This window comes from Anabrus simplex, chromosome 1, assembly GCF_040414725.1.
Source record: "Anabrus simplex isolate iqAnaSimp1 chromosome 1, ASM4041472v1, whole genome shotgun sequence".
Taxonomy (NCBI): Eukaryota; Metazoa; Arthropoda; class Insecta; order Orthoptera; family Tettigoniidae; genus Anabrus; species Anabrus simplex.
Genome location: NC_090265.1, coordinates 487,040,714 through 487,065,394, shown reverse-complemented (window position 1 = coordinate 487,065,394; position 24,681 = coordinate 487,040,714). Strand labels below are relative to the sequence as shown.

Here is a 24,681-nt window from a genome sequence, read left to right as displayed (position 1 = left end):
AGACCAAAGGTTGACGAAGGAAGGTCACATATGAAAGGTGACAGCAGAGGACAAGCAAGTAGGGGCCTCGTGGTTGCTAATTCACACTCCACGCATTTGGTATAGTCGCCTCTTACGACAGACGAGTAAATGTATTCTACCACTATCCACAGTCAAATAGTAGGGCCATATATGTGTGTGTCTACCCCTTAGTTCCATTTCCTGATACGGGGATAAGGCGGCATGATATTACATGACAGGCTTTACGACTAGATGCCCTTCCTGACGCCAATCTCAAATGAGGAGCTAATTAAAATGAAATGAATGATGCTGAATGAATTTCGGTAAGGAGGTAGAAGGCATCGGCTGTGGCCTATGAATAGGAACTGTCCCAGCATTTTCCTGGAAGTGAAAATGGGAAACCACAGAAAAAAAACATTCTCAGCACAGCCGACGGTGGGGTTCGAACCCACTCGTCCCCCGAATACGGAGCTTGGCTCCATAGCCGCTCTGTTAGGGCGGTATAAGTACGAGATGAAAAATAGTGCTACATGAACTTCTCAAAAGTGTTCCATGATCTAAGAACCACTGCTCTACACGTGCAAGCATTTTGATTTAGGCTAACTGCGCGTCAATTTTGACGTTTCGTTTTTATCCATCAGATGGCAGACTAAACTGGATCTCTAGAGGGCGATGTATATCTGAATGTTAAGTCATTTTGTCTGGAAAACGCCAAGTATGCCGCCAGAGATTAGTCGAATGAACTTCTTTGTACATTTCAAAAAACCGAATACCTCTGCTGGATTTGATTTGGTATCCGGAGGTCGGCACTCTACCACTGATCCACAGAGGGAACTGAAAATGAAAATCCACAGCCTGTTTCCAGTCATTCGACCGGGTCAGGAGTAGAATAAATGAGGCCCCCATCTAGCGGCGAGGATAGTAATTGTGCCGGCTGCCGAAGCCTGTCACACTCCTCTGAGGCAATAATTAATGACTGAAAGTGTTGCTGGAATGAAAGATGACAGGGAAAACCAAAGTACCCGGAGAAAAACGTGTCCCGCTTCCGCTTTGTCCAGCACAAATCTCACATGGAGTGACCGGGATTTGAACCACGGAACCCAGCGGTGAGAGGCCGGTGCGCTGCCGCCTGAGCTACGGAGGCTCACAGAGGGAACTATAAAGGTAAAATCAATATTCTCACAAAGGAGTTAGGTGACTGAAAACAAGAGAGTTAGCAACGATACGTGACTTACAATACCAACATTTTTATCGATCAGTCAATCAATCAATCAATCAATCAATCAATGATCTGCATTTAGGGCTGTCGCGCAGGTGGCATATTCCCTATCAACTGCTTACCTAGCCTTTTCTTAAATTTTAACTGACGTGGAATCTGAATCATACGGATGTGAACTGTCATTTTGAAAATCTCACGTACAAACCGCGGCCGCCATGGTGAGACGCCAACTGCTATATCGTCGAGCTGTCACGCTAAACTTTAAAGATGAAGGTGACATTAATTACTGGTAATCAATTTATTGTTGCTTGAGTTTTAATAGAAAATGACCGCAGTATACTCAAAAAAACATATATTAGCAGCTGTAAACTTTGACTCGCGAGGATTTTCAACTGTTATGGAGCAGAGAGTGGAGGGCTGCAAGATTGTAGTTTTAAATTAATATTGATATCTTGATCATACCTATGGGACCTCCAGTTTTACGTGGAAATCAGACCACGACAATGTGATTTCATTTCAAAAAAAATATATATATATAGATTTTTTCCGAATTCGAACCGCGGGCACGTTGGATAGAAGCAGGTGTTACTACTATGCAGCTATCACCTCCCGCTTAGAGGAGGCATCCATTGACTTTCTTTTTCATCTTTGACTTATTAACAAACATCTAAGACACATTTTATTTCCTTCAAAATTTCCAAGTCCACTTGCGTGATGTTAGGTGTAAGGGGTGTTAAAAACGAAATGAGTTTTAGGAAAAAGAACACTTGTGGTGCAGAGAAGGGAGTGATGGTAGTGGTAATTCTTGTTCTGAAGGCTAAGCAACGAGATTATCAGCCATAGAGGAGGGACTCCAAGCGTTTCTGCCTAATTTTCCAAGATAACGTAGGGTGTTACTTAATTTCCATAATTAAAACAATCCCTCGCTTATTCCACTCAACTTGAATTCCTTATTTTTCCAAGTCATCGTAAAACTTGCGTGATGTTACGTATAAGGGGTGTCTAGACCGTCGGTAGTGGGAGGAAGTACATTGTAAATACAGGTAGCCTTGGAGCACGCTATCACAACGATGAATTCAAAGAAAACACGCCACTCCTTTTAATGTGAGAATATTCACAGTCACCACGAAAACAAAGAAAAAGGATGCGAAACGGAAATCATTTCCGACGAGTAAGGATCTGCTCACATGAGGGTGTCAAGGATTTCAGACAATTTAAATATGTTGTTGAAAAGCGTACTGCGACGCAATGAACACTATTCACTGAAGGCAAATTTTTAATTTCCTTTCATAATCTTTAAATTGGTATCAGCCTTCGATGTGCATTACCTTTCTTAGCCATGAACACGAAACATTAATTCAGGGGCCAATTGTCAGAGTTGAAACCCAACTTGTTTTCCGTACTTACTCCAGAAAATTGTAATGCTTTGGTGCTTGTCTCAGTCTTACATTCACAGAGCAAGTGGCCACGGGGTTTGTAATAATAATGTTATTTGTTTTACGTCCCACTAACTACTCTTTTTACGGTTTTCGGAGACGCCGAGATGCCGGAATTTTGTCCCGCAGGAGTTCTTTTACGTGCCAGTAAATCTACCGACACGAGGGTGACGTATTTGAGCACCTTCAAATACCACCGGACTGAGCCACTCAGCCCGGCACGGGGTTTGAGTCATGAAGCTATAAGCTTGCATTCGGCAGATAGTTTCGGGTTCAAATTCCACTGTCGGCAACCCTGAAGATGGTTTTCCTTGTTTTTCCGTTTTCACACCAGGCTGTGCTTTAATTAAGGCCACGATCAGCTCCTTCCCACTCTTAGCCCTTTTCTATCCTATCGTCGCCGTAAGAACTATCTGTGTCGGTGCGACGTAGAGCAGATTGTAAAAAAATAAATGGAAATTACATTCATTCATTCATTCATTCATTCATTCATTCATTCATTCAATCAATCAATCAATCAATCAATCAATCAATCAATCAATCAATCAATCAATCAATCAATCAATCAATCAATCACGTTACTACTAGTTTAACGTCGCCCTAACATATCCAAAGTTTTCGACGACGCCAAGGATGGGAAGGGGCTAGGATTGATAAGGTTAATAATTAACGTACAACCTCAGCATTTGCCTGGTGTGAAAACGGGAAATTAACTAAGGCCATGGCCGCAACCTTCCCAATCCTAGCCCTTTCTCATCCTTACTTCGCCGAAATCCTTCGTTGGGTTAATGCGACGTTAAAACATTAGAAAACAGGGAAACCACGGAAAACCATCTTCAGGGATGCCGACGGTGGAATTCGAACCCAACATCTTCCGAATGCCAGCACATTGCAACGCGACCCTAACTGGACAGCCAACTCGTTCAGTAATTAATCATGTTAACGATAACACTGTGAGTGATACGATACCGAGCTCGATAGCTGCAGTCGCTTAATTTCGGCCAGTATCCAGTATCCGGGAGATAGTGCGTTCGAACCCCACTGTCGGCAGCCCTAAAGATGGTTTTCCATGGTTTCCCATTTAAACACCAGGCAAATGCTGGGGCTGTACCTAATTAAGGTCACGGCCGTTTCCATCCCACTCCTAGCTACTTGCTGTCCCACCGTCGAAGACCTGTCTGTGTCGATGCAACGTAAAAGCAACTTGCAAAATGGTGATACGATACTGAGACTAGAAGACATATTTCACACATTCGGAGAGGAACTAATAGGTCCATCGAGAGTATCATAACTAGAGGAGCGAGCCTGGTGATGATAGGGTCTAACAAGACTCACCGATGCTCCTCTTTATTTCGTCACACTCCCTCTTCCATCTTTCCTAATCGACTTTCTTAAGTTAATTCCAGCTTGGTCCCGATTTCAACAGTAATAGTTTTATAAGACCTTGTGACTCGTTCACTTTTCCACCCTTCATGATCTCTCGCTTTCTTCACCGAGCAAGTGGCCGCGTGGTTTGGGTCACGTTGCTATCAGCTTGCATTAGTGGGTTCGAATCTCACTGCCGACAACCCTGAAAACGGTTTTCCATGGTTTCCCATTTTCACACTAGGCAAATGCTGGGGCTTAATTAAAGCCATGGCCGCTTCCTTCCCACTCCTAGGCCTTTCCTATCCCATCGTCGCCATAAGACCTATCTGTGTCGGTCGGTGCAACGTAAATCAAATTGTATCACTATTGCTTTCTTCACCAGCCCCCTCGTTTTTCGATGGACCCTTATGCTCTCCCCATTTAATACAACACTCCGCACTGGAACGTTCCTCCTGCGTTTCACAACCAGCGCGGAAATACAAGGATCTAATTCAACTTCATCCTTCAGTCTGCAAGCCTCTGTTAAAGGACGAAGCGTGTCCACAACCCTCTAGTTGCAATTGGCACTGTGGCATCGTTCAGTTTTACACGTCATTCAATCACTAAAATCTATCATCGTGCTGGTCTCCCCCTACTTCTCTAGCACTTCGATGGCCGAGTTCATTATTCTCCTACATAACCTATCCTTCTCCATTCGCCTCGCATGACCCCATCCTCGAAGCTGGTTTATCCACACACTTCCGTATTCAAACTAAAATCTGCCATAGCATTCACCTTTACAGTGTTATCACATATTAAATTTGTGACGTCTATAACCCGGAAACCGAACATCATCTGGCATTTTAGTTTGCACAAGCATGTCTTTGAATTCGATGTACTTTCTGTCTCAGAGCTTGAGACCCAAACACAGCTGACTTTTATGAAAACATCACCCTGCACTGTACTACACAACAATGAACTACAAGATTACTTTCGAAAAATATAGCTCATCAAAATGTACGACTAGCTTCAGGGAGACACCCATAGCTTCATTGCACATAAAGAGATTATCACCTACAACTAAGGTGCTTGTCCTCTGAACCCAATTTGGCAGGTTCGATCCTGGCTCAGTCCTCTAGTATTTGAAAGTGCTCGAACACGTCAGTTTCGTGTCGATAGATTCACTGGCACGTAAAAAAACTCGTGCGGGACAAAATTCCGGCACCTCAGCGTCTCCGATAACCGTAAAAGTAGACAGTGGACGTAAAACAAATAACATTATTTATTATCAGTTAAAACTGAGCCACTCGCAGGGAGATGTGTGTAGCTGGTTAATAGTTACTCTCACGAATGTCTTCATGAGCACGACGTTGTTAAACATGAGTATTATTAACAGAAGCGAAATAATATTCTTCGTGCACATTATTTGTACTCAGTACAAATTACATTCTGTATGTACTTGAGTGGCAACTGGCCGTCTATCTCACTTCCCCAATCTCTCTCTCTCTAGGATACAGAGTGGAAGCGCATACTGCTGTGCCTTGCCCGCGAATTTCTCTACACCCTGTGTATGATCTGAAGCAAAGCCGATAGCTTCAAACAGTTTTGAAGTTATAAAATGCTAATATTCTGTTCTGTAATAATCCCTTATATTTAATTGAGAATTCCAAGTTACGTCATACAGTATTGTTTATAATTCGTTTGGGAACGGTTATTTACTCGTAAGTGTAGCTGGTCCATCAACCTTCTTCTTTTTAAACTGCGATTAACACTATTTCAGCAAAAGGCAAGTGGCGTAACTTAAGTGACTGCCCCTCACGACATTTCACCTCCTTCCTTGTTCATCCTTGGGATACAAAAGCACTTTGCGCTCTCCTCTTAGCTTTAATACAAGTAATTGACTGACTGTAAAAATGTCGCTAAGAAAGGCGGCACTTAGTTCTTCGAAAAGAAATCATAAATTCCAAGGGAACAGGAAGAAAATTGCCCTTTTGTATGAAACAAGAATCACTATAATAGAAAGATATTCTACTCAGAAAGAGCAACATGTAGCGGCATTTCGCAACTTACCATGAAGATCACACAGAAGTTCAAGGTAATCAACATATTACGTTATTCATTCCACCAACGAACATCCTTGCGTCCCTCAAGGTTGTTTAAGATCTTCAGTATATGTGACGTTCGGCTAGGTAGCCAACACCACTGCCACAAGGGGTCATTTTGAAGTGCCACAACCTGATGTATTCTTACCTCTACTCCCGCTGCCATACTTCTATCCTATAAGTATTTTATATACATACAAAGAGAACCAAGAGCGATGGAGAAACTCAAATTTTGACATGATGAGGTAACTTCTGCTCTGGTTAGGGTAGTGGTTAGCTCTATATCTGGCCAACCTTGCCCCAAGAAATTAACGAGATACTCATTTTTGGTGGAGGTTCAGTTAACCTCAAGGCCATGTGCTTCTAAAGAAGTACAAATCTCGTTTCTAAACAGTATGAATTCCTGACGGGAATCCAATATACGAACTTACTTTTCTGCACCGGTTAGGTTGCCCCATGAGACGATTCATCTACGATTTTTGCTTACAAATAGCTTATACCTAGCAAATGTGCCCGTGCTTCGCTACGGTATTTTACACTGTATACGTATTTCTACGTAAATGACTGTACACGTGGTGATTGAGATTTTAATAAATTGCATGTATCTTTGCGTTATCGAAGAAACGCCATGGGGAGTTCCCCGTACGTTCTTTCCCGTGTAAGGAGCGAGTTGTGGAGTTGTCATAATAACGGCAAGCTCACTTGCTGACTGCCATTCACAATCGAGTAGGAAAGTTTCATTATAATGGCAGGCCCCCTTTCCTACTTCCACACCCATTCCAGTTGAGGAGCTTTCTTTATAAAGGCAGGCACCTTCCCTACCGCCAGTCAACATTGAGTTATGCTGTTATCATTATCATGCCAGGCCCCTTTTCCTAATGCCAGCCAGCTTACTGTCAGTCACAATCGAGTTGGTGAGTTTCGATTATAATAGCAGGCCACTTTGCCTAACGACAGTCACATTTTAAATGGGTAAATTTGTTTATAATGACGGGCAACCTTGCCTACTGCCAGATACAATCGGGTAGGGGAGATTTGAACAAAACTGCATGCTCCATTGCCTTTTGCTAGTCAAACCGAGAAGGGAATTATTCATTAAAATTGTAGGCTCTCCTTACTAATGCCAATTACACAGGAGTTGGAGAAGGACCCCATTCTTACTGCCAGTAAAAGTAGATGTGGGGAGAATTATTACAACAGGAGACGGCCGCCTGCTGACAGTCGCTATCAATTGTAAAGTAATAATAATAATAATAATAATAATAATAATAATAATAATAATAATAATAATAATAATAATAATAGTGAAATACACACCCTTTCTAGATCGCTACAAATCGACATCAATGAATACAGATCCATACACAAAGGTATTTGCACGTTTATAATATAGCAGGCATTCATTTACAGATTAACCACTGATTAACGGTGCGTCATATCAACAAACGGTTTAAGCCATCAGACGCCCCTTTTATCGTTCTACATGTTTGGTCTAACACATTTTCTCGTATTTTCTAATTTTATGGATTAGATTGAGTTCTAAAATTTGAGCAGGGTGAAATTTGGGTACATTTTACATTATTTTTCGCATACTTATATGGAAGCTAGAATCATGACATTTGGTTCACATATCGCCATCGATCGCGTCAATATGCGTACCAAATTTCGTGACTATCTTTCTTATAAGTCTGTCAAACAATGAAATAGATGTGTAAAAATAAAGAAAATGTACGTACAATCGAGAAATACAGCCAAATCTAGCGCTTAATGGAGAGTGATACGAGAAAAAGTTATAGGACCAAAGTAGTAAACTCCAAATTGAACGAAGATTGTGCCATCCGTTTTGTGATACGACTTACCGTTTGCCCACCAAATATCTTGAAAAGAATGTGTGCACAGTCATTAAAATTGCCTCCATATTTCGATATTTTTCGGGGGTAAAAAGTGAAAAATTGAAACATCTTAGAATTGTTTTCGTCGGTTACAGGTTAAAAGCTATAACTTCGCCAATTTTCAATTGTATAGCTCGTCTGGCAGATTGCGCCGTCATTTTGATTTTGGGGGAAGGGGGGCAAATATTAGTAATTTCCTGAACGTTTTTAATCCCACGAAAGCTATAGGTTGTCACTTTGGATAAATTATACGGCTGCGTTCTTATGCTGAACCCTAAATATGAAGCCCCCTCCTTAGGGAATTTTGAGAATTTTCGATTTTTCTGCGTGTCCCGAGGTCATCAGCTTCTCTGGTACCACGTTTCAAATTTCTGAGATTTCTTGAAGTACCTCATTAATTCACATCTATTTTCATTTTTATCCCTTTATATAATTATAGAGAGATCGCTCCAGACCGACTTGCTTTTATATATACCAGGCGGCAGGCGAGCACCGTACTTTCTACTTACAATTGTCCCGCATGCACTAGTGATGCATGGGATGGCTGATCATTTGTTTACGAAGGAGTGCTACAACCTGCTGTATTGTGGATGCTGTGAAACAGCTAGCAGTCATTTTACTGCACACGTTCCATAACAGGGTGCATTTGTAAATACGCCAAAGGTGCAGAAAATAAAATTTAGTAACCTATTAATTTATTCACGTGTAGACATTCCACTCTGTAAAATAGTTGTTTGTATGAAACAAAAACTAATACTGCTCGGCGAAATACGTGTGTAGAAGGCAGACGTCTGTTTGGAGCTTCGGCTTTATTTTCACCAGATTCTCCACAGATTAAAATGATGTCTGTGAGCCATTGTCGATATGCAGACAGCAGATATAGTGCTGCTGTACACTAGTACATACACCAGCCTAGTACTATGCTGTCGTAAACGAGGTTTACTAATCAAAGGGATTGGATTAGACGGGCAGCGCTGAGGAACATGCTGCGAGCGACCGTCCGGTTGTTATCTCTTCATATTCTGACGTAACCTGCCTGCTGACAGTAGTGCCCCTGTGAAAATCAGTCAGTAGATATCCCATTCATCACTTTTGCATGCGGGGCATTTATAAGTAGAAAGTACGGCGTTCGCGAGCCGCCTGGTATACACGACACTTTTGGCATTATCATTGTGTATAGAAATACCTGACAGTTCTAAATAAAAATGAAAACAGACAGCCTGTTTCAAGTTATTCGACCAGGTCAGGAATGGAATGAATGAAGCCCCACCTAGCGGCGAGGATAGGAATTGTGCCTGTTGCCGAAGCCTGTCACACTCCTCTGGGGCAATAATTAATGACTGACAGATAAAATTAAATGTTAATGGAGAGTGTTGCTAGAATGAAATATGACAGGGAAAACCAGAGTATCCGGAGAGAAACCTGCCCCGCCTCCGCTTTGTCCAGCACAAATCTCACATGGAGTGATCGGGATTTTAACCACGGTATCCAGTGGTGAGAGGCCGGCGTGCTGCCCCCTGAGCCACGATGACCATATACGACAGTTCTAAATAATAATAATAATAATAATAATAATAATAATAATAATAATAATAATAATAATAATAATAATAAACGTTCCTTTAGTTGGTATATTTTTGACAATACGAAGAAATCTCACAATAGAAGGTAATATAATAAACACTTGGGCACCATTTTGTACGACCAATGCGATTCCAAACGAGAGATAAAATCTAGAATTGAGCAGGTCAGAAAACAATTCATTACCATGAAGAAATTATTTGTTAAGTCAGATCTCAGTCTGCAGCTACCAATCCGCATGATCCGTTGCTACAAATTCTTTATTTTCCTATATGGATGCGAAAGCTCATCCCTGGATCCAAGCATTGAAAATTAAATGAAATGTATCTACAGTATTTCGCTGTCTCTTGCGCATACCTTGACTATTTAAACGTCGAGGTCCTTCATCGGATGACAGTCCGACTCGTTGGCTGAACGGTCAGCGTCCTGGCCTTCGGTTCAGAGGGTCCCAGGTTCGATTCTCGGCCGGGTCGGAGATTTTAACCTTAATTGGCTAATTCCAATGGCACGGGGGCTGGGAGTATGTGTTGTCTTCATCATTTCATCCTCATCACGACGCGCAGGTCGCCTACGGGTGTCAAAGAACTGCACCTAGCGAACCGAACCCATCCTGGGATATCCCGGCACTAAAAGCCATACGACATTTCATTTCATCGGATGAAAAAGCAAAAAGAACTGATACTTATTATAAAGCAATATTACAGCTAGTTATTAAAGGAAAGATACAAGGGAAAATTACCGCTAATTATTGAAGGAAAGATACAAGGGAAAAGGTGGGTTGTGAGACGGAGAAATTCATGGCTAAAAGACATTCGAAGATGGCACAGGTGTACATCAGAAGCTTTTCGTGTTGCACTGCCAAGATCATAGCTGGAGCTGTGAATCACCATCCTCCGTTCGGAGACGACATCTCAAGAAGAAGAATTGCTATATTTTTAAGAGAAGTCATGGTAAGGGAATGTTGTCCTACAGGAGTTCATTAACGTGCCTGAAGGCAACAACATGTAATTTTTGCATTTACATATCCTCATATGCTATTTATTTCAGCTGGGTTTGAACATGGCATCTTGGAAACATAAGGACGATGAGTAACAGATTGTACCAATATGATTGACACGTTTTAAATAAGTGTCAAAGATAAAAACTGTATATTCACTTAAGAACTCCATTCCTATTTCTTCAATCGTGTGGGCTTTGAAACTAAACTGATCGAAACCAACAGTATTGGAAGAAGGGTACTGCTTCTTATGATCTAAGGGGAAATGAAGGTTGGGCCGAACGCATTCTTGACCTCCGTTAATGGACGCGACGGTGAGGTTGTATGTAAGCTTCCCTTCACTTTACTCATTAGTTTGGTTAACTTACTGTAAAGTCTCTCAAAATGTAGAATTCCCGTGGTTTCCCATTTTCACACCGGGCAAATGCTGGGGCTGTGCCTTAATTAAGGCCACGGCCGCTTCCTTCCCACTCCTAGCCCCTTCCTGCCTCATCGTCGCCATAAGACCTATCTGTGTCGGTGCGACGTAAAGAAAAAAAATGTAGAATACTACTACAAAAGAGCTCTTTATTGAATTAAGGAGGTCTATAAATCCAACGTAGCACATTTTAGTCAGTATAAAACGCATCCGAGTTTGCAACAGAAAATTGTAATTTCAAGTAATTGTAATCGGAAGATAATGACATGTTTTTAGATTAAAATAAGATGTGGTTTGTGATGTGAGCAATCTTCAGAGGAGCACGACAGGCAAGTCAGACAGCAGAGCAAATAACGTGAAGCGTGGGAGGCAGCCTTCGGGCTTTATTGTTGGCCTGTTAGCTTATACGAGTGTACTGCATGGTAAAAATGATATGAAAGAACACGGATGTACGCAGATTTTATACATACTGTAAATAGATTCTTTGATCTCAGTATGTCAACAGCATGCATTAACTAGGAATTATGATGAAATACAGTATAATAAATGACAGTAATGAGAGGATTATCACGACCTTCATGCAAAGACAGGATTCACAGTTCAAAGAATAAATTACATACACAATACGAAACATACTGAACAACGATTGATATGACAGACAGTGAATGGCTGGGCTGGGGGATCAAACGGAAGGGCTCAAGTTAGCGGGTTCGATCCCGGCTCAGTGGAAATGGTGGTAGTGGCGATTGTTGCCTTCGGAAGAAGTTCAACTTGGCAATCATCCCCGGCCCATTCCAGTGGTATTTGAAGGTGTTCATATATGTTAACTTCATGTCCGTAGATTTACAAGTACCGTCACGTACAACTCATGTGACTCAACGTCCGGCTCCATGGCTAAATGGCTAGCGTGCTGGCCTTTGGTACAGAGGGTTCCGGGTTCGATTCCAGGCAGGGTCGGGAATTTTAACCACCATTGGTTAATTTCTCTGGCACGGGGGATGGGTGTATGTGTCGTCATCATCATCATTTCATCCTCATCATGACGCGCATGTCGTCTACAGGAGTCAAATCGAAAGACCCGCACCTGGCGAGCGGAGCATGTCCTTGGACACTCCCGGCACTACAAGCCTAGCTGTGAGCTCGCATCCGGCAGATAGTGGGTTCGAATCCCACTGTCGGCAGCCCTGAAGATGGTTTTCCGTGCTATCCCATTTTAACACCAGACAAACCCTGGGACTGTACCTTAATTAAGGCCACGGCCACTTCCTTCCCATTCCTAGGCCTTTCCAGTCCATGGTCGCCATAAGACCTATCTGTGTTGGTGCGACGTGAAGCAAATAGCAAGAAAAAAAGAAGATCGTCGTTTTGCGCCTGAAAATACTGCTATATTATGACGAAGTTTAATTTACCTTAAATACTATTAACCGCCACAGAAACACGCAATAGTGAATACATCACTCCACTTTGGATTGTCTAAGCTAAATATATATATATATATATATATATGAAGTGCCGATCCCAGTAAACTGATGAAAAGGCCAGGAAGAATAAGAATAAGAAGATTATGCTTTAAATAACAGAACCTTACCAGCCAGAGTTCTAAGTTGAATTACTGCGCTTCACGATTTTTATAGGCGCAACGAACATGTATTAGAACTTAAAGTAACCACATTCCTTTCCTTGGAAGAAATGATGCAGAGAATCCGACAGGCTGTTCCGTTTCGCAGGTTAAGCATAGCGCAAGAGCTCTTCCGGACGGCACCTGCTGCGGTCGCACCAGTGAAGGAGCTAGCCAGAGACAAGACGGGCCGGGCGTCCTTGGGGATAGTCCACTCAGCTGGCCGGCGCGTTGCAGCAAAATAAAACCATCCAGATCTCTGTAGAAACGTTTCGTTCGAAGCCGCACCAGACGAAAATGATTAAAGGCCGCTGCCATATTGGGAATTTCAAGAGGCGGGCGAGAAGACACGGCAAATAAAAGTATGTTTGTTGCGCCACCGGTTCAGTCGAGGCTCACTCCAAGGCTGGGAGAAATAACTTGGGTCTCATCTGTCTTAGACTCTTAATGCATATTACATCCCTGTGTGCAGTGGCGAACAACATGCAAGTACGGGACCAAAAACGAATCAAGACTAGTTTATTTTGATAAAAAAGACTCATAGGTTTTGAATGCTGTCCTTTATAAACCCATGTCCTTTATTAACTCCTATGTAGTACAGTATCTCCGAAAATGCCTATATTAATTTCTTCTTCCTAGTATTCTTTCTCTCTTCTTTCTTCTTCTAGAGATGGATTTGGCCCAGTTTTACGGCCGGATTCCCTTCCTAACAACAACCTTATATTATATTGTGTGTTCCTCTAGTTGTCGATAGTGTGATATATTGTATGAAGATATGTGTATTTTTTTGCTAGCGGCTTTACATCGCACCCACACAGATAGGTCTTATGGTGAAGATGGTATATGAAAGGCCTAGGAGTTGGAAGGAAGCGGCCGTGGCTTTCATTAATTACAGCCCCAGCATTTGCCTGGTGTGAAAATGGGAAACCACGGAAAAGCATCTTCAGGGCTGCCGACAGTGGGATTCGAACCCACTATCTCCCGGATGCAAGCTCACAGCCGCAAACGCACGGCCAACTCGCTCGGTGAGATTGTATTAAGATGAACACAAATACCTAGTCCCCGACTCAGACGAATTAACAAAAATCACCCAGCAGGAAATCGAACACAGGACCCTCTGAACAAAAGACCAGTATACTGACCATTCAACCATGGAGGTGGACTGCCAGCTTGTGTGGTATTGCTTCCACTTCTCCAGCCATCTTTCCTAGCCAACTTTTAAAAAGTGGTACTTCTGATCCCGACATTAGGCTATTCTGTTCGCGAGGCCTTGCATTCTGATTTTAACCAATCTTTCGTAACTTTCCCTTTCATTAGCCGATACCCTCAGTTCTCTTCTTCCCGTAATTAATGCAAACCCTCTTGCATTGCCCTTTAAAATAACAATCTACACCACCCTAGCACTTGAAGAAGATTACAACAGAGAAGCATTGTTGCCACTCGATGTTAATAATAATAATAATAATAATAATAATAATAATAATAACAATAATAATAATAATAATAATAATAATATGGGCTTAGATACCGAGTTTCATACCTAATGAAGTGGTGCCACCAAGGCTGCCAGCCTACCAATTACGACATTTCGATTGTGCTGTCTAACAAAGAAAACTGAATTCTGCTGCAAGTTTCTTATGATAGAGCTGATTTAATTTTGTCGGGTGTCACGCAGTTCACCATCAGAGATCTCTTAACATGCTAACAACAATGCCATGAAGTGCCAAGATTTTTAACCGTCCTTCAAACGCCGACAGCATCGAACCCGCGAACTTGCGATGACTGAGCAGGAAATTCAACCAATAATCCACCGAGATGGCTAATCGATGTGAAGTGTACGTTTACAGTGAGAAGTGCGAGCATAATTATGTAACATTGCACAAGAAGGTTAAAAGCCGTTCCCTCGGCGAATGGAGAGGGACTTCAAATTTTTTACGCCGACGTAAGTGAATATTGATGGTGGAAATTTATTACGCTTCTGTTCTTGCCAGCACCAATGCTGTGGTAAACTGGTTTGAAGGTAACCTACCTCGTACAGTTGGTAGTACTGTTCACGAGTAATATTTATGAGCATTTTTAGAGGAAGGCTTTGTGATAGCAGAAAAAGAGGCCACTCTTTTACTTCCGGCTCTCTTTTGTCGCTAACAGCTGTCACAAGGTGCGTGGCGCATCCAACCATTCTCGCGGTTCTGAAAGGAACAGATGTACTCACTATGTTATTTCTTTGTAACCTCTTTGATGGGACTTCTATTAATGAAAGTATTAACATTCTCACCTTCCTCACTTCAAGAAGGACGACTACGTTTGAGAAAAGTATCAGATCAATCTTGGATAGCATTGTTGTCGCCATTATGAAACGATATTCACTTGACCGCTCTCAATGTCTAAGACAAAAATAAACTTACTTATTGACCACATAGAAAAAAAAAACAAAAAAAAAGCACGTTTACAAATACAAAGGTAACTCTCCAGTTGGCAATATCCTCTAAGTGACCGAAAAGGGCGTGATAGTCGAGTGAGAATATCACTCACTGGTGTTTTTTTTTTTTTTTTGCTAGTTGCTTTACGTTACACCGACACAGATAGGTCTTATGGCGACGATGGGGCAGGGAAGGGCTAGGAGTGGGAAGGAAGCGGCTGTGGCCTTACTTATGGTACAGCCCCAGCATTTGCCTGGTGTGAAAATGGGAAACCACGGAAAACCATCTTCAGGGCTGCCGACAGTGGGGTTCGAACCTACTATCTCCCGAATACTGGATACTGGCCGCACTTAAGCGACTTCAGCTATCGAGCTCGGTCACTGGTTTCTCACCAAGCCGAGCGCAGTCTGGATCCCTGTCAATGTATGCGGGACTTCTGAAACGGAATCACGTCTCTGTGTGTATTTCTCGTAAAACTGAAGGTTCCGTGGTTATAATAATAAAGATTTTACTGCAGCCAATGGCCATTAAAATACGTGCTGAACAAGGACAACTTATCTGTAACTACAGTAGATAATATCGTACAGGGAGAACAAAAAAATTTCAGGACTTCACCGAAGAGGAAGTAAAAAATTGCATAAGGGACTTGAAGGGTAGGAAAGCTGCAGGGATTGATGGCATTTTCAACGAAATACAAACTACAGGTTCCGTGGTTATGATCATGAGATACGTAGTCACGCAAAGCCACAAGCTTGCTTCACCTTTAAGCAATCATCCCTTCAAGTCTGCAATATTACTTCGAACGAATTTATTTCCAAATATGACCTATGACCCCGTACTACTATGGAGAGCTGATTCATTTGTCAATTTTATGAAATAAAATTGTTTTGGTCTGGCGCACGGTGATATTTAACACAGTACAATATTCCGCACAGTGCAATTCACTTAGCGGGTGGGATAATGCAACGTAAAGCCGCTTGATTGGACAATTCTGAGTAGCCTCTCGCGCCCAAAACGTTACCCATTTACCACAGACTGTAGACTGTCAACATTTCGTGACCGGTGACCACTTATTGTGGAATAAAACCGTATTATGTTATCCAACAAAAACGACTACAAAACCAGGTACAATACTGAAAAACACGACTTTAAAAAACAGAATTAGATAACAATGGAGATGATTTTTTTGGAATGTCGTTGTAGAATTTATTCAAGAATCACCAGCAATCATAAACACAAAAACCAGGAAAATTTTACACAGAATATTGTAGCAATGGAGATGAATAGTTTGAAGATAATCGTTGCACAGTTATATCAAGAATCTTTAGCAGCCAGAAACACAAAAAGACGACGTTTTTTAGAATTAGGATGAAATGGAGATGAAGTTTGGATAGGATCGTTGCAGAAGTAAATCAAGAATCACCAGCTCCCTGGTCCGGAGTGCTGCTTGCCTTTTGAGCTGTGCTAGTTTGTATTATCTCTAATAAAACAATTATTTGCCAGCCCCATGGTGTAGAGGTAGTCTGCCAGTCTCTTAACTGGAGGCTCCAGGTACGATTCCCTATCCGTCAATGGATTTCAAATATTGACTGAGAACTAGAATGGGGTTCACTGAGCCCCGTGAAGAGTTGTTTGATATGCCCTGGTTACGAATACCAAACCATACGGCTGATAATATCGTCAAGCTGAACACGTGATACCTCATTCCGTACGTGGCACTGAACCACTGTCAACTCTTTAACGAGTATTCAATGTAAGATTTTATGGACGCTAGGTTGTCGGAAATTTGTCCCGTCTGAGCTCCTTAGGGTCTGAACTACGACAGCCAGATAAAAGCGCGGTTGAAATTTATGCGGCAGTTCGCACATTTATCTGGAAGTTCGGTTGAAAACGCTTACTACGACTGTCGTCTATGTGCAATCTGGGAGAATATTCTCTAGTTTAGATATGCAGAAGTTGAAGAGGCAGTTAACGCTCTTCTCTGGGACTCTGCTCCTATCTGGGACTCTGCTGTAAGAATCAAGGTGCCTGCTCAACGTGACGAATCTGATCTGCATGATGCTAAACGAAAAATAAGTTATAATGATCTATAGTTACAAAATATATCACGCTTCCTGCTCAACTATCACAGAGTTCATAAAGACTTCCCATACTAGCAACTTGTTGCCACTGGCTATACAGTATGAGTTGCACGCTAGCAAGTAATGACAAGCATAAATGGTAGCCATTGTACTTACGGCGTTATAGCCTGATGCTGCCACACCGTTATTTGTCCGTCCTAGTATCAATAGTCGAATATCTTTTACCTTCAAAATGTTAGTCGGCAGGGTGTCTGTGTCGGTACGACGTAAAGCAACTTGTAAAAAAATTCTAGGATTCTATTCCAAACCTCTTCGCGGCGCTCATATGGTGTAAGGGTATATGCCATTATCCATGGTGATTCGTTCGTAGAATGAGGACATTAAGGAGGTTATATTTATTTTACTTCATAAAAACTTACTACTAAGTATTTACAATAAAGTGTGATAAATGTTTGCTATTTACTATTCTAACACTGCCTTGGATAAAATAAAGTAACTATTTATTAAATTAGCAACAATAAATTTAACAATTTATAAAATTACTGATCATCCACCGCATGCATGCGCCTGCTAGTGATATCCAGGTTTCCCAATTTATTTTGAATCTTTACAACATTGGTAGCATTGATTACGAATATAAGTTTCACTTTTGCCGTAGCGCGCATCCTTGTAATTGCGCCTAGTAGAGGAAAAACAAAATTATATCATGTGATAGGAATTATTTTATAAGATTTTACCTTTTGCGTCCATGTAACGTTTTCAGACTTCTATTTTCTACAAAATTTCTGTATTTTGTAACATATTTAATTAATTTCAACATTCTTTTATATTTGTAGATTTCAGTGCTAATTCTTTTCTTGGCTAGAACATCTACATTATAGTCTAATAAGAGTCAATACAATTTCACAGAGCTCGATAGCTGCAGTCGCTTAAGTGAGGCCAGTATCCAGTAATCGGGAAATCGTGGGTTCGAGCCCCACTGTCGGCAGCCCTGAAGATGGTTTTCCGTGGTTTCCCATTTTCACACCAGGCAAATGCCGGGGCTGTACCTTAATTAAGGCCACGGCCGCTTCCTTCCCACTCCTAGCTCCCTTCTGTCCCATCGTCGCCATGAGACCTATCTGTGTCGGTGCGACGTAAAGCAACTAGAAAAAAAATCGTTGGTAGTATGCAAGAAAATATTTAACTTGTGGTTTGTAAAACTGCAGCCTGTTTTATGAGTGTCATAGTACAGGTCCTTAATGTACTGAAAGCAAAAGAGACATAATTATCGTATTTGATTTCGAACGCCATTGAGATCGGCCCGGGGTTCGATTTCCTGTCAGTATGAGGGCTGTAAGGTAGCTCACACAGCCTCATGAGAACAATTAACGAGCTTTCTGATATGACAGGCACCGGGCGAGTTGGCCGTGCGATTAGGAGCGCGCAGTTGTGAGCTCGCATCTGGGAGATAGTGCGTTCGAACCCCACTGTCGGCAGCCCTGAAAATGGTTTTCTGTGGTTTCCCATTTTCACACCAGGCAAAATGCTGGGGCTGTGCCTTAATTAAGGCCTCGGCCGCTTCCTTCCCATTCCTAGGCCTTTCCTGTCCCATCGTCGCCATAAGACCTATCTGTGTCGGCGCGAAGTAAAGCAACTAGCAAAAAAAAAAAAAAGATTAGGCGAGGCATTGAAGCCACTAGTAGAAATCAAGCAGTCCGACTGGGGAAGTCATCATCCCGACCACGTGACCCTCCAATATCTGCAGGCCAACTGGCTGGACAGCAGTCATCTTGGCACGCCAAGTACCTCAAGAGCTCATATGTGCCATGGGAAAAGTGATATTATTATTATTATTATTATTATTATTATTATTATTATTATTATTATTATTATTATTATTATTATTATTATTAACAACACGTTAATTTCTATTAATCAGACTATGGTATGATTACATAAACAATTACATAAACCGAAACCTTTCAATATCTTTTCCTCACGTGGTACGACATATCGACAACAACGGAACTGCGTTAATCAGAAAGCTATCTACATTCTAATGAAGCACTTGTTCATGTTTTGCTCCAGCATTACAACTTTTCTTCCACTAATTCTTGTGGATGTTTAAAACAGGTTTCTGTCTGCACGATGGAGCACTGCATGCGGAAAGGGAAATGTCATGCAGTTACACATTACATTAAGTAATCGTTAGTTCCGCCTGCCATTCTACTGTCTACTCACTTGAATGTCAGGATACCTCGGTACCAACATACATCAGTGAAAGTAAATTTCAAGCATTTTAATTATGACAAAATCAACTTCAGTGTTCATAAAATCAGTCTTCTTCTTCTTCTATCGCTCTTCCCACACCTGTGGGGTCGCGGGTGCGAAGTGTGTTACACATTTGGATCTAGCCCTTTTTACGGTCGGATGTCCTTCCTGACGCCAACCTTACATGGAAGTAATCTGTATTTTGTGTTTCTGTGGTGATTGGTAGTGTGGGTGTGCTGTCTGAATATGAAGAGAAAATTGTTGGAACACAAACACCCAGTCCCCGAGCCAGAAGAATTAATCAAACACGATTAAAATCCCCGACCCGGTCGGGAATCGAACGCGGCATCCTCTAAACCTAAGGCCTCAACGCTGACTATTCATCCAATGAGTCTGAACGTGTTCATAAAATTAAAAAAATAAAACTAATGCGGAAAATAAATCGTTCAGAACAAACAAATAATATTCACGTTAACGTGAAGCGCAGTTGGTCAAACTAGAGCTCGCATGGGAAACATTCAAAATCAGGAATCAGTCTGCTTCATTCATGACCTTTTCCAACGATTTGTTTCACATTTCAGACGGTTCGCTTGTTAGTACTGGCCAATATTCTTAGGCCCAGCCGAACTCGATCACAGGTAAATTCCAGCCCGAAACAAACTCTAGATCACTGGGGCCCGACTACCCAAAATTTCGAAGTATTATTATATTTCAAAATAATGAAAAAATAGAGTTTGGATAATATGAAATAAATACATAATAATAATAATAATAATAATAATAATAATAATAATAATAATAATAATAATAATAATAATAATAATAATAATAATAATAAGTCGCGTGTCATGATGGAAAAAATGCTAGATGTGAATAAACGTGTAATATTTGTTTCCTTTCCTGGAACACGAACCAACAAACTGTGTATTAACATAATAGAACTTGTTTTATCAAGTACATTTTTGAACGAATCTTATGTACGGAGTTTTCAGTAATATTCACAAACAAACAGACAAATAGAACTTGATTAATAAATACATATTTTAATGGAATGTCTTATGTACGGAGTTATCAAAACCACAAGTAAACAGAAAAGGTAGAACATGCTTCTCAATTACATTTTATGAATAAATGTCCTACTACTGTGTATTGTTCACTTCATGATATGAAATGTGAAAAGCTCTACCACTAGATGTGCCGGCTTGAGAGTCTCCATTACGAAATATAGTTGTCTGAAGAAATGTCTGTTTTCTAACCTCATTTCTTGATATACAATCATCTGCCACCTTCTGCAGATCTAAGGCATTAGCAGCCACCTTGTGTATATATGCCGAACTCCACGTTTCAGTGTAAAGGCACTTTACATCTAGGAAAAGAATATATATTTTTGCGGGAGAGGGGGGCAAAGGAGACTGCCCACCTAAGATAAATGGGGGGGGAAGAAAACGGCTTGCCCCCCCCCCCCCCAAAGTCGGCGTCACTGCATGCTGCAACGCTCTTTGGAAACAGATGAAACTTAGGTTTTGAGGAAGAACAATTTCCTTCTCGTTCCGACCGGGTAAATATTATTATACTATAGTCGCACTATCTTTGCTAGCGACCAATAGTCCTCCTATTAATGTAAGTTTCCTTCATTTACCGCATTCTCCATGCTGACTTTTGTATGTCTACTTCACATTTAGTGAGCATTTCAATATTCAAGGATAATAGTTGAGGACGTATAGCGGTGTTCGTAACGATTGGTGTCGTGTCTATTTAGATTTCTGGTAAACAACCGCATGGTCACACGAGGAAAAGTGGCAACAATGCATTCTGCAGAACGCGCGAGTAATACTAAAAGTGCTTTTAGTAGTTCGCACATCCAATACAGAGAGACAGTGTGGAATTTAAGGGAAGCCATGACTGTAATGTTGAGATTTTTGAGCAAAACATCGAATTTTCAATTTTAAACTTAAAATCTCTCAATAATTCCTCTTTTAACTCTCGTTATCAGTTTTGTCCTCACACCATTTTTAAAGCTTAAATGCCGGATTTAAATTGCAGTGGCACAGCTTATAAGTTATGGAGCTAGCATACGCCCCTTTCTCTCAGATTTTCGGACAATATTGCTTTCAAAGTTCTTTCGGACTACCATTTCAATAATCCCGCTCGAATATATTTACCTGGTAGTAGGCCTAGGCTGTGCATAAGGGGAGGCAGAGATATGAGTGAGTAGCTTGCAGTCCAGAGCAGTTTTCTTAAAACTTTCAAGGCATTTTCTGATAAACTTTCAATATTTACAGGAATCAGAAGTAGTTCTGCACTTTATTATCAGTTGAATATTACCTTTATATTTTAATTCCTAAAATATAACCAAACTAGATCTTTGCTTATTCTATGAATAATGAAAAACTGAAAAACTTACAGTATGCCCCCAATAGTTTATACCCGACTGCAAAACCTAGAGTTATTAAATTATATGAGTATATTTGACAAATTTATCAAATTATAACCGAAAAATAATGAAAACTGTGCGGCATTTTCCACGCAACGTATGAAAATAAACATTACTTCTTAGTAACTTTTGCAACAAATTAACTCATGAAGTTTATATTTTGTGTGGTTTTTTGTTTTAAGTTTGGTTGTGATAAGTGGTAAATTGTAGAGGTTCCATGTTTCAGTCATGACTCCCCTTAAATGTTCAGCATTTAGATACGAAAATACAGCAAAAAAATATTAAAATGTTACAATGATGTTACTCTGATATTAACAATCCCCACTCTGCGCCGAGTGTATACTTCCATTTCGCTCGCCAGCTTGTGTATGGCGAGAAGCATCATAAATGTTACACTTACGTCAACGACCTGCTCTGCCAACTCTTGATCTAATGAAATACAGGTATGAAACTGGGTACATACCTCCGCAGATGACGTCAGCCAGGTTAGTCTGCACCGCCTGGTGAGTCACATCGCCGTCTCGGATGGTGGCCATCTCGCCATGGACATAGGCCAGCGCCTCCTCCGTTGACATGAGCACTTGACGGGACTCGCGAGTTTCTTCTGGCGCCGCGGCGACAGTGTATGAATGTCCACCATGACTCCTACTGTGGCGTCTCTGTTGACTGGAGTCTCGCCTGCGTCGTTCGGGGGTCACTACGAAGTAGCCCTGCGACGTCTGGTACACCTAGATTGATACAAAAATACTACAGAATCGGGCCAATATGTGTTGTTTAATTTTGTGTAAAAAAGGAGGTGTGGGGGAGGGTTATAACAAAGACTATTCTAATTATATATACAAGCATAACGAGAGGTATTAAGGAACATTGTCAAATGTCTTGTCATTCACCTCTTTTACTTATTATAACGTAAAATACAGTCGTCGACACACATGGTTTATGCTGAGGGAGGGTGGTTGCCTAGCCACTCGACTTTCAAACTCAGTGTACCGGGTTCGAATTCTGGCGACTTCGAGTGGAGGCAGGAAGGGCAGACTGGTCCTAATTTGTGTCTGCCTCGCGAATACCATTCAAACGTAGGAAGTTAAAGGTAAAAACTGAGCATACGTGAAATTATGCCCCTCCTATAAAGACTGATTACACACTTATTATTTTTGGACCCTTTGTGAGTGTATTTGCTCTATCCCAAAGTGCTGTCTGAGTTACAGGAAGATCGTCACCTATAGTTAAAGGCCATCTGAGGGAAACCTAAAGCCTTCACGTTCCAATGTCGCTGTATCTACCAAATTTAATTAGATTGTCTGTATGTTTACTACGAATTATGTACCTCTTAGTCTGTTAAGAGGAACGAAAATAATCTTAAAGCACTTTCAAGCCACTTAAAAATGAATTGTTTGTCTCACAGGCTCATATTTCATGCTAGAATGATCCATAGTTACCCGAAAATATATATTGTATTATTAAATGGATCAACCCCCTTATTTGAGGCAGAAAAACTACATTTAAATTCATGAAGATTATTTATATAAAGTCAATAAACCAAAGCAAAAAAGCCAAGCCATCTCCGTACTGGTCATGGAGACTCTTGGAAGGGTGGAATGTAAACACTTCCACTATTCGTAACCTCGGCACTTACTGCGGTAGAATGATTAGCTCTACGCCTAGCCGCCTTTTCCCTCATGAATTAAACTTCTACTCATTTTTGGTGTACGTTGAGTGAACCTCAGGGCCATGTGTACCACCGGAAGTGGAAATCTCGTTTCTTAAACTTTTCAACTTCCTGAGGAGGAATCGAACCCACGTCCTTCCGGGTGAGCCAAGCACGCCTTTACCGCCTCAACCAGGCATCCTTATAATAAGATACAGAAAATTCAGAATTTTACATATTTCTATACTGTGAGTGGTTTATATGCCCAATCGTACAGCAAAATACGTTTTCGTTTAAGATGACCTAATAAGAAAACGAAGGTACAAGAGGCGTAAATAAAAATTAAAAAATCGCCCTCATCGTTGTGTACTGGATTGTTCCCCTCGTGTATTCGCACTTGGAACTACAACGTTAACCATAAGACGAAGATTTTTCCTCTTTTCCACTAATTTCTTTACACAGATATTTCAGATAAACGCCAAAATAATATAATTCCCGCGACACTTTACTGATCAACCCGAAGATTACCATGCGCCTAGTTATGTGTAGACCAACAAGTCTAAAAGATATGTGTTTGATTCCTACCATGAATAGCCCCAAATTTTAAGTACAGTAATCTGATCAGATTTTCGAACCTGCCCCTTAAAGCTGATGACGCGTTAATAGGAACAACTCGTGTGAATTAATCACGCACGATTTAGTTTTCATTTCCTGGTAGTAGAGAGTAGCATATTATAAAATAAGACTTTCATTTTAAACTGCTATGATTTTTAGCGTTCTGTCTGCGAGTCTCAATGACTGAATCATTGCAAGCACTATAATTTTCTAGTGTGGCCTCTTGTACTTTCATTTTCACCTTTAAATCATTAAAAACCGATTTCAACAATCGTCTTATTGATCTCTTTCTACTTCTCTTACCCTCCATAGTTGAATCCAATATTCTCCTCGGTAATATACCTTCCTCCACCCGCATCACATGACCCAACAATAGAAGCTGCTTCAAATGAACAGCTTCATTCATCGAGTTCATTCCTAACTTGACTTAATCTCTTCAGTGCACATCGCCTCCTTCTATTGTATCTATCTGTTAGTACCAGCAATCATTCTTGCTACTTTCATATCATATTATAATAAACTGTCCGCCTCTGTGGTGTGGTGGTTAGTGTGATTAGCTGCCACCCCTGGAGGTCCGGGTTCGATTCCCGGCTCTGCCACGAAATTTGAAAAGTGGTACG

At 41.1% G+C, this 24,681-nt stretch overlaps 1 protein-coding gene across 1 annotated transcript in view; it reads right to left on the bottom strand.

Annotated features, from left to right (window-relative positions):
* The window catches only part of ko (Stork-head domain-containing protein knockout), a 780,139-nt gene that overhangs the window by 17,968 nt on the left and 737,490 nt on the right, over positions 1 to 24,681 (bottom strand). The window contains exon 6 of the mRNA XM_067144715.2: positions 22,262 to 22,526. Coding sequence (XP_067000816.2) covers positions 22,262 to 22,526 — 265 coding nt within the window. The remainder of the gene's footprint in view (positions 1 to 22,261; positions 22,527 to 24,681) is intronic.